At 39.3% G+C, this 14,473-nt stretch overlaps 1 protein-coding gene across 1 annotated transcript; it reads right to left on the bottom strand.

The window, feature by feature from the left end:
• Positions 1-1,004: 1,004 nt before the first annotated feature.
• vtg2 (vitellogenin 2) lies at positions 1,005-10,198 on the bottom strand. The gene is made up of 34 exons (XM_030728052.1): positions 10,144-10,198; positions 9,795-9,815; positions 9,543-9,694; positions 9,204-9,455; positions 8,955-9,116; positions 8,713-8,861; positions 8,474-8,624; positions 8,232-8,389; positions 7,988-8,153; positions 7,768-7,893; positions 7,465-7,683; positions 7,153-7,370; positions 6,966-7,063; positions 6,717-6,841; positions 6,495-6,599; positions 6,256-6,375; positions 5,985-6,168; positions 5,764-5,857; positions 5,495-5,680; positions 5,250-5,400; positions 4,946-5,162; positions 4,005-4,837; positions 3,853-3,894; positions 3,704-3,772; positions 3,399-3,605; positions 3,147-3,289; positions 2,820-2,958; positions 2,589-2,718; positions 2,313-2,496; positions 2,134-2,219; positions 1,949-2,043; positions 1,638-1,803; positions 1,318-1,479; positions 1,005-1,220 (listed from the first exon to the last, which is right to left on the bottom strand). Exons 1-34 carry the CDS (start codon positions 10,181-10,183, stop codon positions 1,111-1,113), a joined length of 5,460 nt encoding a protein of 1,819 aa, XP_030583912.1. The 5' UTR covers positions 10,184-10,198; the 3' UTR covers positions 1,005-1,110.
• Between the last annotated feature and the right edge of the window lie 4,275 nt (positions 10,199-14,473).

Below are 14,473 nucleotides of genomic sequence, written 5' to 3'. Positions count from 1 at the left end.
CAGTGTTTTATGTTAAACTGCCAGTCAGATTTGATTAATCATTAACCAAAAGCGCTGGCCCACTTTAACCCCTGACATAAACTGATTGCTGATTAACTTAAAATAAGCTGATTTGACAGATGCACTGCAGCCCCGAAGCATTTTTTAAATATTACCCAAAAGAGGTGTATGTGTGAATGCAAATGTCTAACCCATCTGGGTGTTTTTTTAACCTGCCAGTTCACTGGAAAGTCTACAAAGTCAGATTGTACCACTTAATGTTAATAGCAATTCATTTTTAAAAAGCCATTGTGGTTGGGTTTAATTTTACTATAAAAAGCAACTTTATTGTAACCCATCACCCAGTGTTTGAAAACTAAAACATATTCATGGGTATGTAGTTAAAAAAAATTACTTAAACACTCAAAAGGCAATTTTGTTTTTTCTACATGGGCTGATGTGTAGCTCTGTGATATGTCAAGGTTTTCTTTGACTTGTATCATGGCAACCTAAATTATTTAAGATTGTTTTACAAATGTCATTTCAGTGTGGTGTTTTCTTTCAAAGTGATCATGAAAAAAGAGGCACTGTTTAGACAGATTTGCATAATGAGCAGATTATATTTCCCGAGGTTTCCCTAGATCATTTTTAGTTATTTTTACCTTTATTGCATTTTATTTAGATTTTAACCTTTTGGGCTCCTTACTGTATTATCACCAGCTTTTTACATGACATTTTATTGCATTTCATTTTGTATTTTACTCATTGAGCCCCTTTATTTTACTTTATTTTTGATGGGTCTTTTGAGCAGACTGCACCTTATTGGGATTTGTTTATCCTGTCGTATTTTATTTTATTTAGCTATATTTTTTTTCTACCTTCAACCATTTTCAATAGGTTGAGTTTAATGTTTTGGTTTCTGTAGCTAATTTTGGGGAGAAATGTATGTATTTGTATATGTATATATAAGAATAAAGAATAAGTGTAAGGAAGTATAAAGGAAGATGAGCACAACAACTTCATGCTTCACATGCTTCTTGGATTTATTTAAGTTTACAAGTTATGCCACAGTAATTAACAACACCTGCCTAAAACAGAAAACAAAATGTCATATGACTGAAGGCAATGAGATTAAGAACACTGAGGAGTGCAGCGACAGGCCAGGTGGGCTTCTGCGGTATCCCTCAGGTCGATGCTCTTCTCGTAGAAGCTGCTCATAGCAGAGCGATTCACGCTTGTGCCTGCAACAGTGAAAAAATGTAAAGTGATTGGACATTGTGCACGACATCAAGAGAGAGACAAAGTTTTCTGAAGCAGCTGGGCTTTCTTGCGACTCACCACTTGGCAGGCAGTGATAACCAATGTTGACAGTGGTGGTTCTCACTGGGATGCAGCCGGGCAGGCACTGCAGCACGGGTTCAACAGAGAAGCATTTGGACTCCACACCCTGGAAAATGATCTGCTTCTCCAGCTTCACAGATTCGTGTCTTACGGAACATTCTGGAAAAGTGTTGAAACTGAAGGTAAGCAATCTATCAACGTATTGTTAGGTGCAAAATTTTCATTGTTTTCTGGCTGTTTTTGTGTGTGGTGTGGCATTTTGCAAGTGGTGGTGATATTCTAATAGGGAAAGATCAAACAGGTACTGCAAGTATTACCAGAGGGATCACGGCAGGTATCTGAAGACAGAACCCAGGAGTGAGCAAAGCTGATTGCATCCTTAGTCAGCTGTTCACTGGGTGTGCGGTACTCCTGTCTGGTTTCTCCGTCACCCTTTCCACAGACTCCACAAGTCTTTCCTTTCATCCAGTCTGCAACTTTAATCTGAAATAAAATGAGTTAATTACTAGTATGTAGATTAATGTCACAGGAAATCACAAGGCCTAGAAAACAATGAATATATTATTATTATTATTATTATTATTATTATTATTATTATTATTATTATCATCAGCATTTATTGTATTACCCTCAATTCATTATGACCAAAGAAGACCTCCTGAAGACCATGGCTGGGTGCATAGAGGGCGATGCCTTGACCTGACTGCCTCACCTGTATTGAACCTAAATAAATACAAATATATAAAAGAGCTTTCAGATGAAATAATCTCACAGTTCAATTTTGCTTCATTAAATTAAAAAAAAACAAAAAACCTGATGGGTGCACGTATGGCAGGTTGACTTGAGCTCTATTAACGGTCACCGTGATTTCCCTGTTCTTCCAATGCATATCCACATCACTGTTGATAAGCAGTTCAAATACATAGGATATAAGCATTTTCTGAACTTACAGGTTGACATTTCTTTTCCACATAAATTATGGCTGCTCTTACATGTCTGAAATTTTTATAATAATCTGGTTCTGGTTCTGTATTTGGTCCCTCTTCAGCAGAACTAGGAATTTGAGTTCTGGTGTGCAATCCTGAGTCACGACCTGGTAGCAAGAGTGTGGTATCTCATTTGTAGCTTTCTTGTTGTTGAATGTGATCAGTGTGTCATTGATTATGGAGCATTCAACTAGAGTGGGACAAAAAGGAGATCATATATTAGCCTCTTAAAGCTCAACCAGAAAAAAATGAAACATGTTTTCTGTATTAAGTTATTTTCACCTGCGTTAGCTTTGGTAACCAAGTAGGAGAGCCTGCCAGCCCAGTTGTCCCGGATCACTGCCACCTCGGCAGCAGTGTTTCCAATAGGCAGCGCAACAGGGAGACTCACCCCACGCTTGTAAATGGTCATCTGTAATATTGAACAGTTAGAAAGCAGTTATACAACCTGAGTGACAAAATGTAGTGCAAACATTTTCAGTGTGTAATTAAGACTGGGCAACAAAACTGTACCTTTGGTGTGTTTAGCACAACATTCAGGCTTGTCTCAGAAGCAGCAGCTACAGTCAGTGTTATCTGATTTTTAGGATTCTTGACTTTTATGTGGCTCACTCCATATTCCTGACTGAGAGGGGCAAGGTATTTCAAGGCCCTAGACAGACACATGAAGGTTAATGTGGTTTTTAAAAAAGCTTTCAACAGTTTTCAGTACAAATCACAGGTTTTTGGAAAGAGGATGTCAAAAGAAAATAATTCCTAAGCACTTCAATCTTCAAGATGTCTGAGTAGGGTTTTTGATTAAAGTGCTGAATTAAAAAGTGCATTAGTTTGCATCTTTACTTCTTTGTGTAGCGCTTCATGCTCCCTGGCAGTTTGTCCCAAGTCATCTTCAGACGAGCTGCAGGCTCATGACCCAAAAGACCAGTTTCAGCTGCGATCGTGGTGGAGTATTGCTTGCAGCCAATACCCCAGGCAATCTTGACCTGGAATAAATTTCAATCAAATCCTAAACATTACACTTATTTTCAGTTGATTACTTAGTCATAAGTTTTATTTTATTTTTTAATTAATTTGTTTCTTTTCTTTTTTTACCATCACTTTGTGGGGGCTCAGCTTCACAGCATCAACACAGATTCTCCAATTGTTGTTCTCAGCCACTCTGGCCAAAATCAGCTGTACTCTACTAGTCTCTTGGTCAAAGTAAGCTGCTAACTGGTATCCCTGGACTTTTTGGTCAGCTCTCACAGCACGGATAGCAATGGACATGGCAGGCGTGAGTGTCTTAGCAAGGTTCTCGGCCTGAAAGTGCAAACCAGAGATCCATAGAGAATTAGAATTGAGATCTTATTTTTCAGTTTGATGAATAACATTGTAAATGTCTTGACTTGACCAATCACCTTATTGTAAATAAATTCAAAGCTGCGGGCACTGCTGTGACTGCTACCACGCTGTGTGGAGATAGCATGCTGCGAACAAAAAAAATCACAAACATTCAGCCAGCTCAAACAATACATGATATGGCTTTGTCATGATACTCAATAATTACCTTGTGGATGTGGCTCTTTTTAAATCTCACAGCAAGCAGTTGCTGTAATTAAAAAAATAAGCAAACAAACAAAAAACATCTAAAATAAGTACTGCACATTCTCTGAAAGTCTACAGATTTTTACAAGATAAGAAGAAGAGAAGGTGATGCACCTTAGACTGAGCATTGTTCCTAGAGGACCTTGCACTTGATGACCTCCTGCTGCTCCTGCTGCTGCTGCTGCCACTGCTGCTGCTGCTTTTTCTACTTCTTCTTCTGCTGCTGCTGCTGCTGCTCCTGCTGCTGCTGCTGCTCCTGCTGCTGCTGCTGCTGCTGCTGCTGCTGCTACTACTGCTGCTACTACTGCTGCTGCTGCTTCTTCTAGATGAACTGAGCAAGTATGACTCATTGCTGGAGGAGCTGTTAGAACGTGAGCTGGAGGAACTGCTCACTCTCCTTGATATCTTGACAGCAGGGGTAACAATATCAGCTGTCTTATGTCTGGAGCCAGACGGGGACCTGGAAGAAGACCTGGAAGAAGACCTGGATGAAGACCTGGATGAAGAACTAGATGATGAAGATGAGGAGGAGCTTGAAGGAGAGCGGCTTGAGTGAGAATGGCTTGAGTGAGAGCTGCTAGAGCGGGACTTTCTGGTGCGAGATTTGTGGGAATGAGAGCTGGATGACTGAGAGCTGCTGGAGGGGGAGCTAGATGAAGAAGATTTGCTGGAGCGGGACCTGGATGAAGAAGATTTTCTGGAGCTAGAGCTGGATGAAGAAGAGCTGCTGGAGCTAGACTTAGATGAAGAAGATCTGCTGGAACTGGAGGAAGATGATGTGGTGTTCTTGAGACCAGGCTCCAGTATTTTCTTGATTTTCAAGAGGACATTCTTATCCTGAAGAGCTTCCACCTCTTTACTCATATCAATTGCTTCAATCATATTTTCTGCTGCTTTCTCTCCAATTTTAATCTCAACTTCAATCTTCTCAACGCCTGGTCCAGAAACTGATATATAAACAAAATGTAATATAAAAAAATAAATAAAACAAAACAAAATATGACTTTTTTGCAAATTACACAGGCTATAACTTCAAGTTCACCAATTTCACTTGCCTGGAGCAATCCTAACAGAAGCAGCATGCTTTCCAATGATGGAGTAGAGAGGGCAGTCTCTGATGAAGGCGGCGCTCTGAGATTTGGTCTCAATGTAGGCCTTGAATCCAAAGGTTCTACTTGAAGCACAGATTTTCCTCCTGTTTGTTTTAGGGAGTTTCATTTTCCTCCCAATTTTCCTTGGCAGGTCAGCAGGAAGGATTTCAGATGACGCAGACTGTAAAACCAAAGCAGAGATCGCCACATTTATTTCAAACTGACATAGATGTTTGTGTTGAAAAGGAGGCTAGCGAATCAAACTCACCACGCCACCAGTCATAGAGGATGCCATCCTGGAGATCTTTGAGTTAAGAGAGGCCCCTGACAGTTGTGATGCAGCCTTAGATGGGATCAATGGTGTGCTTCTTTCACCTGGGAGGTTTTCTACATTTCTTGCAATAGCAACCGTCTCAGCGCTGTTGGAGAGAAAAAGAAGCACAGGAAAAGCTGCCAAAAACAGACCAAAAAATGCTGAAATGCATGTGACTTAGTGACAACAAATACACATACTTTGCAGATGCAATTGTATTAATGCTCTGGAGAGAGTGGAGCTCAAGCTTGAAGCTGCCCTTAACGATGTCAATTCTTGCTTTCATTTGTGCAGGAATGGCTGTGTAAGCTTTGGCTTTTGTCATCACTGCAGCCTGGATTAAAGGAGAATTCACGCCCATAACTGCATAGGATTGAGCGGCAGCACTGCAAAAGATAGAAAACATTTATGTGTTAAGAGTGACTTCTGAGTCTGTTGCTGAGAAGAAGCTTGTCAAGTTGTCATGTACCTTGGAGCAACTGTAGCCCTCAGTTGGATGTCGGACTCCAGAAGTTGGGAAACACGGTAGTTGACGGGCAGAGGTGGTGACACAGTGGCTTGGACTAAAAAAAAAAAAAGTATTATTTATTATTATTACCCCACCACCACCACCACCACCACCAAAAAAACCCCAAAAAACATAAAACAAAAACCAAACCACCACACATAAACTGTACAAAAGAAACTTACTTTCAACAGATGCGGCAGTCACAGCAGAAGCAATGTGGCTGATCTCCATAGGCAAACCAACACTGGTGGGAAGGATGCGACGGAACTCACCGAGCAGCATTGAGTTAACAAAATGCGCTTTAAAACCAGACTGCTCAGAATTCAAAATATCTCTGAGTCTATTTCTTAAAGGTCCGCTTGCAAACTGTAAAGACAAAGTTTCTTATTAGTTTTCAGTTCAAATAAAGTAATGTTGCTAAACAGCTATGTGAAGCTATGGGAGATACCATACCTGAATAAGCTGCTCAACCATGGATTTGTCGAAGCTGGCAAATACAACGTCTTGTCCAAACAGTTTCACATGCATAGAGGCCAGGGGCTCGCTTGAAGGATTTGCCCTCCACTGAGAAAGCTGTCACAGGAAGACATTTGCAAGTTAAAAACAATAACTTTAGCTAAGATGCCTCAGAAACATAATTTTACTCTTGCCAAAATACTGTTTTCCCTTTGGTATGAGTGACTTCAACTTACAGCCCTCATGGCCTGTTTAATCCTGGTGATCCTATCTGCATTCTCAGAACTTTCATGTTGTCTTTTCAAAAGAGCCTCCTGGAGTCCCTCAGTTCTCACTCCAACCTGAGAAAGTGCATTATAAAATTATTACAAATACTGAAATAGGAATGGTTTACATATGTTTTGAAAGTAGCACTTGCTCCCAATTTTAGTTACTTATGTAAGATGTACCCATCTTACCTCAAGCACATCAACATAAACTCCGGCCATGTAAGTACGGGCTTTGGCCATAATCATTCTTGGTAATACAGTTGCAGCATCGTTAATGTAGATGGCACTGGCGGCAGCACCCAGCATCCAGGGATCTACGTGACAAATGGACAAAAGTCATCACACCATATGCATGAACCTAAAGTCTGCAATGGCAAATTATTTATCTGGTACAGCTGGGATGGGCTCCAGCCCCCCAGATGGATGGTATCTTCTTACTGTTATAGGCATCAACACGGTGGACTCGGCTGTAGCGGAAGCCCAGTCTGCCTATTTTGGGGTTGAGGAACCTCATGGCAACGTTACATGCTGCAGCACTGAAAGGAGAATATGAAGATAGTCGAGATTCATAGATTAACATGTATATATAATGAAACTTAGAAGATTAGAAGATTTAGGTTCTTACACAGAAGCTTGGTCAGGAGAGGTGGTCTTGGTCATAGCCTTCATGTAAGAGTAAACAAAGCTAACAACCTGCAGGTTGTTTTCTTTGATCAAGGCAGTGGCGATATTGGCTGCCAGACCCATGGGCAGCTTAGTCTCAAAGAGCACCATGGCAGCAACCATACGGAGCTCCGCGTGGAGATGCTTGTCCATGAACAGCTGAGCAGCTATTTCCTGGATCTAATTAGAAAGACCAAATAGTATAGATCCAGCTGAATACCACACACAATGTTGTGATGATATTGATGGCAGGAATCAGAGAATGAGGTCTCACCATCTTGGGTTCCCTCTTTGCAATTCTCCTCAGGGCTAGAACAGCATCAACTTGAATTCTGAGCGGCACTCTGGCAGCAGCACTGCCAAAGCCAGGCAGGAGCTTCATGATTGTCTTGAGGCTAGCAGGATGTCCGGCGTTACCCAGGCATCTGAGAGCCATAGCGAGCTGATTAACATCACCAGCTTCAACAGCCTCAGCAAGTTGTCTATGAATAGGCTGTGTGGGGAATGTAAAAATGTTAATGCCACTGATGTCAAAACTGAACTTTAACAATATAAAACATGTTCAAATGATACATACTGTCACAAGATCAGGTGAGCAAGATGGCTGTACTTCACAGTGTCTGGAAATTAGAGTGCCCCAGCCAAGCATGACAGCATTCCGCAGAATGGGAGAACGTTTGACTTTCTGGTTCCCAGCCAGGGTCTGAAAAGTGGTGAAAATACCATATAGATCTGATTACACATAAAAGATTCCACATCACTATGAATATATAAGAAAGCTTTAAAAATGGACTTACCGTAACAAGTTCGATGGCTTTCTGGTCAGGTGTCACACTGTATATACATTTCACAAGAGACACACTAGTTTCAACATCAGTCAGCTCACCAGCAAGGACCCTCTCAATGACAAACTTAAGAGCAGTTTGAGAGTGAATATGGGGGATAGCATCCAGTAACCGGCGCCTGGGAAAAAGGAATGCAATCTCATCATCCACGGCACATTTGTCTCACGGGCCTTTGCTAAACGAAAGCTGCACTTACCTGTGATCAGGTCTAGATTTGAACTGACTCCAGAGAGACTCAATAGTCTCAGATCTGGCCACACGCAGCAGCTGGATAAGCTCAACAAACTTCAGAGGGGCATCTTCGTGAACCTTGTCCATGTTAGAGGCTACCAGGTGATTCACAGTGCTAACAATCTGTGAGGAGACAAAACATTACAGATGAAAAGGCTTGTGGATACAGGATGAATTCAGCAAAGCCTGACGACAAGCATGAAGTACCTGCTCCTCAGCATTGGTGACCCTCAGAAGATGAATGGGTGTCTGGAGAACCTCTCTGCCATACTCGTACTGCAAGGATCCGCGTTGAACATAATCATTTCTGGCATGAGCAACAGGGCTATTCTCCATGTTCAAGAAGGTCAGGTTTTGTCTGTGAGAATACATTAATATTCAATTAATGTGGTTACAGTGGTTCCATGACTGTAATTAAGCTTATTACTTTAGTTTAAATTGCATACCTAGACTGCATCTGAGCAGCGCCATTTAAGATGTTGAAAGGTGAGAACTGGATGACCTCTGTAGCAGCTGCCTCCATGATCAGAGAACCACTGGGTGTTGGCTTCATGATGTAGTTATAGGAAGCTGTTCCCTCCAGGGTCTTTCCTCTCTGCAATTATGAAACCCATTCACTCTTCAAACTGCCAGCTTATAAGAAAGTTCTGTACGTGAAATCATAAAAACACCTGGAAGTTGCCCTTACAGCTTTACAATCGTGGCATTTTTCCAGGAATTCCAAGCCTATGTCCTTCACGATTCTCTCCTGGCAGTGGTTCAGCTCCTTGGATTTGGTCAAATGAATGCGTTCAGCCTTTGCATCCTCCCTGATGACATACTGGGTCTTGCACACACCATGAACTCCAGACTAGATCACAAAATACAGTGTTATTATTTTCAGTCAGTTTTTAAACATTTTGTAAGTAAAATGTGATGAGTGGGTGAGTTTTTGTACCTCTTGCAGCTCATACACATTCTGCGTTTTCTTTACATTCAACTGCAGGATGTTGAGGATTCCCCTGTAGATATTCAGCACAGGTGTAGAGACCCCAGCCGGTGCAGACACTCTACTGACGACGCCATTTGCATACTCAAACTTGATGGGTGTTGAGAGCTGAGCAGCCAGGGCTCTGGTGAGCTCGGAGGCTGGATTGAAAGGATCTTTGGGCCAGATGCCACTGTACTCCAATATTTCAGGGTCTGCAAGCTACAAAAACAGTGAGAGAAACAACTCACGGATGTTTGGTTCAAACAAATGCTTGTTACGTTTTTAATCCTGCCTAGTGGGCTTTACCTTCACAATGTAGTTGCTGGCACTTGTTGCACTGATCAAAACTTTGCTCCGGATTTTAACCCCAGCTCGAGCCAGGCCCTCTTCAGGCAGGCCGCCCATAAGAACTGCTTCATAGTTGTACACGTAGGTCTTGTCAGAGGCAAATCCTGGGGCTGTAATCAAAGAGAAGGAAACAAAGTGAATCCATTTGAATTTCAAAGGCGAGGCAGAAACATTCTTCATTAACTGATAATTAACAGGATAACAACATACCTAAGTTGTACTGGTCCCCCACTGTAAAACAGGAATAAAATGTTAATTTGATGGTTACAGATGACAAAAATAGGTAAAGGAATTTCTAAATGAATAGTAAAATGGTATCAAGTTTGTTATTTTGCCAGAATGTGCTTAGCTGGAAAGACATTAGGCAAAACTGGCATTTTATGTTTTGCCGGCATTGTACTGCTAGCAGTGCAATGAAAATTTTGTTCCTATTTTTGCCCTTATAATCGATTAAAAAATGTATAATTCATCTATTTAAAAAAGCTGATTTTTTTTCAGAAAATTAATTTAATATTAAATAAAATTTAAGAACATTTAGTTTTGAAAAATGCATACTCACCTACGAGGGCCACAGCAAGAGCTAGCACAAGCACCCTCATGGCTGGTGGTGAATGTGAGGATCTGAAGCCAGAGGTGTCCTTTTTAAGCTGATTTTTTTGCTGACGTTGCCAAACAAATGTATCATTAACTACAAGCTGACTGTCATTGGTCTTAATGTTACCATGCCCTGATCATGCTGATTAGACAAAGTAAATATATGAATAAAAAAAAAAACATCACAGATGTGAAAAGTTGCATTGACCTGGCTGTTGCCTTTCTCAAATTTCCAGTGTCCCAATTACCAGAATATTTTTTTCTCTATAGAACTTCAGACATTTTAAATCAATCAACTGTTTTCTAATCTTAAGCATTTTTTTTTTAAATATTTGTAAATACTTTAATGTATAAATAAATGAAATACTAATATACAATATTTCAGCATGCGGTAAAAGCAGTTTTATTTGTTTACTTTTTTCCAAAAGTGATTTAAATAAAAACTGTAAAATTTCTGGTGTGATGCTAGCTATGAACAAAAATTATTTTAAAAAGTGAGATAATCATCTCAGACAGATACAATATGTAACGCAGCAATGCACTGAAATGTCAGTGTGCCCCGGCCACTGAATTTTTCATAGTCATGTCATCTTGCTCCTGGGACTGGCCATGACCAAGACCACCTTTCCAAAGTCAATAACTCAACATATGTTGACTTAACTTCCATTATCACAGTGTTTCAGAATCATTAATAAAATGAAAGTTAAATTTGATAGAAACTCAAATTAGCAAATTAAAATTTCACATTAAAATGATGATTTCTAGGTTTTTGGGGATTTGGGATGCCAGGAACTGCTTATAAGGCATCAATAGATACAAAATCTTGTACACCCATTTTCTGATGTTTTTAATATATAGCAAAAATAAATAAGTAAATAAGAGTAGGATGACAAATTAAAATTAAGTTTATTTTCAAACAATCAATCAATAATCAATTTAATCCATTTACATTTTTATATATTGTGTACAATTTTTAATTTTTATGTTTCCAGTGTTTAAAGCCAAAAGAATGTCATATTTGATTTGTTTGTAGTAATATAAAATACTCAAGAGTACCACTGGCATTTTTAATATATATGTTTTCTAAGACTGTGGATAGATATTAGTACAAAAATCAATAAAACTAAAACGAAGTTCTAACTTAATTTGTCTACTAACCAGAAAAGTATACAAACTAGCATTTCTTCAGAAAATCTCAGTTCACTTTATGAGCACATGAAGCACACAGGCCACAACCACAGGTGACAGCACTGAGCTGAACTCATTTAGACACTATTTATCTAAATGGATTGTTGGCATTTTGTTTCTGCTTACTGAATGAGCTGTGTTTTCTCGTTTAGAGTACTATAGTAAGTATTGCTTAAATTAATTTTGATTACAGCGCTACCAAATATGCAGGGGCATTGTTTTCTAGAAAGCAGTCAGAAATTTTATTATACTATCTTCTGCCTGTACTGTTTTAGCACTGATTACTGCAGTGACCACGATACTTAAATTTAGTTCTGGACTTTGACTCAGTCCAAAGCATAAAAAAAACAAACATCTGGCATATAACCACTCAAATGTTTGTAAAATTATTAAGCCAAATGTATTCCTCAAGGTTATTTTTATTGTTGAAAAAGAGCTCTCTCATTGAATCAAAATGTTATTGATCCTTAAATCTGAATGTCTAGCATAAGAAAATTATTTTACAAAATAAGTTTATCAGCTTATGTGTTTATTTAGACTTTTTACAATTTGGTAACACAAAATGACAAGTAACTTCTTTGGCTTCTTGGGGGCATTCAATGTTTTTCTGATGACCAGCTGTTGCTAAAGCCAAACAAAAATGTTCAAACTCACATTTAACCAAATTCCACAATTCCTAGTATTCACATAAAGTCACATTATTATAGGAACATCCACCTGGAGTACAAAAAGACAGTCATTTCTTCTGCTGCCCAACAATTCTAGCAGGATTGCTTAGCCAAAAATACCAGCTAGCTGTTCATTCTGATACACTAAAACTGGACACAGGGAGCTGATTGCTGGAAGCAAAATGTTGAGAATAGCACTGCATTAACACACGCACACACTCCTCCCTAAACCTCACGCACACACACAAGGTTTTCATGGACCCTTGATCTCTGTTGTCTCTCCTGTGATGGCCTGATTGGCAGATCATCACGTGCTGATCAGTACTCCCCTAGCTGCCAGTTTCTTCTTTTCCAGTTTGTCCATTCCTGTCCTCTCTTTGTATCATTAGAGCTCTTCTTCTCTTTTTGTCCAATTAAATTATCTTCAGTATCCTTAAATTTTCCTTTTCCCTTGTTTATTCCAATTTAGTAACCTGTAAATGCACGGGGAATGAAAGAGAGAAAAGTGCTGGGACGCAAGTAAGGGATGATTTCATAGAAATGGTTTTACAAAGAAAAGGCACTGAACCGTGGCAGCTGCGACATTTTTGTCATACTCCATGTTTAATGGCAATAAATGCTTTCTATTCTATTCTATTCTATTATAATTTCCCCAGTGGAGATTAATAAAGTATCTATCTATCTATCTATCTATCTATCTATCTATCTATCTATCTATCTATCTATCTATCTATCTATCTATCTATCTATCTATCTATCTATCTATCTATCTATCTATCTATCTATCTATCTATCTATCTATCTATCTATCTATCTATCTATCTATCTATCTATCTATCTATCTATCTATCTATCTATTTTATGATTATATGTGCTAAGTTTGTGAAGAAGAAAGATTTTAAGCTTAATCTTGAAAACGGAGGGACACGCTGATGAGAAAGTGTTACAAGCCTGAACTAGTTTTTCAGCACCACTCTGAGACAGGATGTTGCTATTTTTGACAAATCTGCACAAGTAAAAGGACCTCACACAGTAGTACTGCAGTATAGCTATCTGCCAAATACAACAACTTTGAAAATTACAGGTTATCCAGACCTTTATGTCTTTAAGACATGCCTGTAGTTTAGACACGTTATTTGTGTAATCTGTCTTATCTCTGTTGGAATTCTGTATATAGTGTTGTTTGTTTGTTTTGTTTAAATAAAATTGCCTAAGGGAAGCATGCATTATGTACCAGTACCAGTCCCAGCACAGAACCCAGTGGAACTCCATTAAAAACTCTGTGTGTGAAATAATTGCTGTTTACATGAACATACATATCTATCAGATAAATGTGACTAAAACCATCATATGGTGGATCCTTTAATCCCAGTTATGTATTGTAATCTTGGCTCTGCTGTAAAATGAAATGATCATTGAATTCTAGCAGGACAAAAGCAGAGACCAGTGCAGTGTTTGTGACCTTCATGAATACTGTTTCTGTGCAGTAATGTACTCTAAATTCTGACTGTAGCTCCTCATTTTAAAAAGTTTTATCATGTGTAGGCTTTATTCAAAATTGAATTAAAGTGTCCTCAAAGGCCATCCATCCTCTTATCCCTTTCAGGGTCGGGGGGCAACAGTGCTAACCCCTGCACCACCATGTGGCCATCCTCAAAAGCCTGTAAATAAAAAGAAATTCATGACATTTAATAGCAAAACCTTCAAGAGATTATTTCTAAAGCTGCAGTACTTGATGATCTGGCAAACCTGTGGGAAGTGTGTAGTTATTCGTTTCCCTGTTTCTGTAAAGATGTTCGTGAGGTCATTGCTGCTGAGAGCTAAAAAAACAAAAAAAAAAACAGTTTTTTTCAAGCCAGTCAGGACCACTGAACAGAATAACACTAGATAATAACACCGACAAAGACATATTTGTGTTTGCATTTGTGCAACAGATCACCCTCTCTTGGGTGATAATGGGTCGTATTGACCTATATCATATTTGGGAAGGTTAGGTCAGAGTTCATCATTTGGAGCTTTGTTCTGCCCCTGAACAAATATCTGTCAATATTTACACCAGGTTTAGTTTGACCTCCTTGGACAGCCTGACTCTCTATTGCTTTAACACACAATAAAAATACAATAAAATAAAATATGCACACAAATATCCAATCCCATAAAGGACACCAAGCAAGCGTTAGTAGCAGAATAAGCTGTTTGGCACTGGCAGGGACGGTCTGGCAAGTTTTTCCTGGGTACGACCCACATACTCAACTCTGCTGCTCAACCCACACATGGATTTTCCTTAAAAATATGGCACCATGTAAGGGGAAATGAACAGGCTTTCCAGTGCTATAAGAATTTATTGCCAAGAAGCTTTGTTACAAGTATATGTTACAGCAATGGGAAAAACGGAGTTATTTTATTTTCCGAGTAGTTTCCGGATAGTTGACAGCAGAG

This window comes from Archocentrus centrarchus, chromosome 4 (genome assembly GCF_007364275.1).
Source record: "Archocentrus centrarchus isolate MPI-CPG fArcCen1 chromosome 4, fArcCen1, whole genome shotgun sequence".
NCBI lineage: Eukaryota > Metazoa > Chordata > Actinopteri > Cichliformes > Cichlidae > Archocentrus > Archocentrus centrarchus.
This window is presented reverse-complemented; position numbering and strand designations above follow the sequence as displayed.

Coding starts and splice junctions, on each gene's coding strand:
- vtg2 (XM_030728052.1), bottom strand. CDS start 10,183: ATGAGGGTGCTTGTGCTAGCTCTTGCTGTGGCCCTCGTAG. Junction 7,684..7,767: donor GCTCACCTGATCTTGTGACA/GTATGTATCATT, acceptor TTCCCCACACAG/CCTATTCATAGACAACTTGC. Junction 5,163..5,249: donor CCTCTATGACTGGTGGCGTG/GTGAGTTTGATT, acceptor TTGGTTTTACAG/TCTGCGTCATCTGAAATCCT.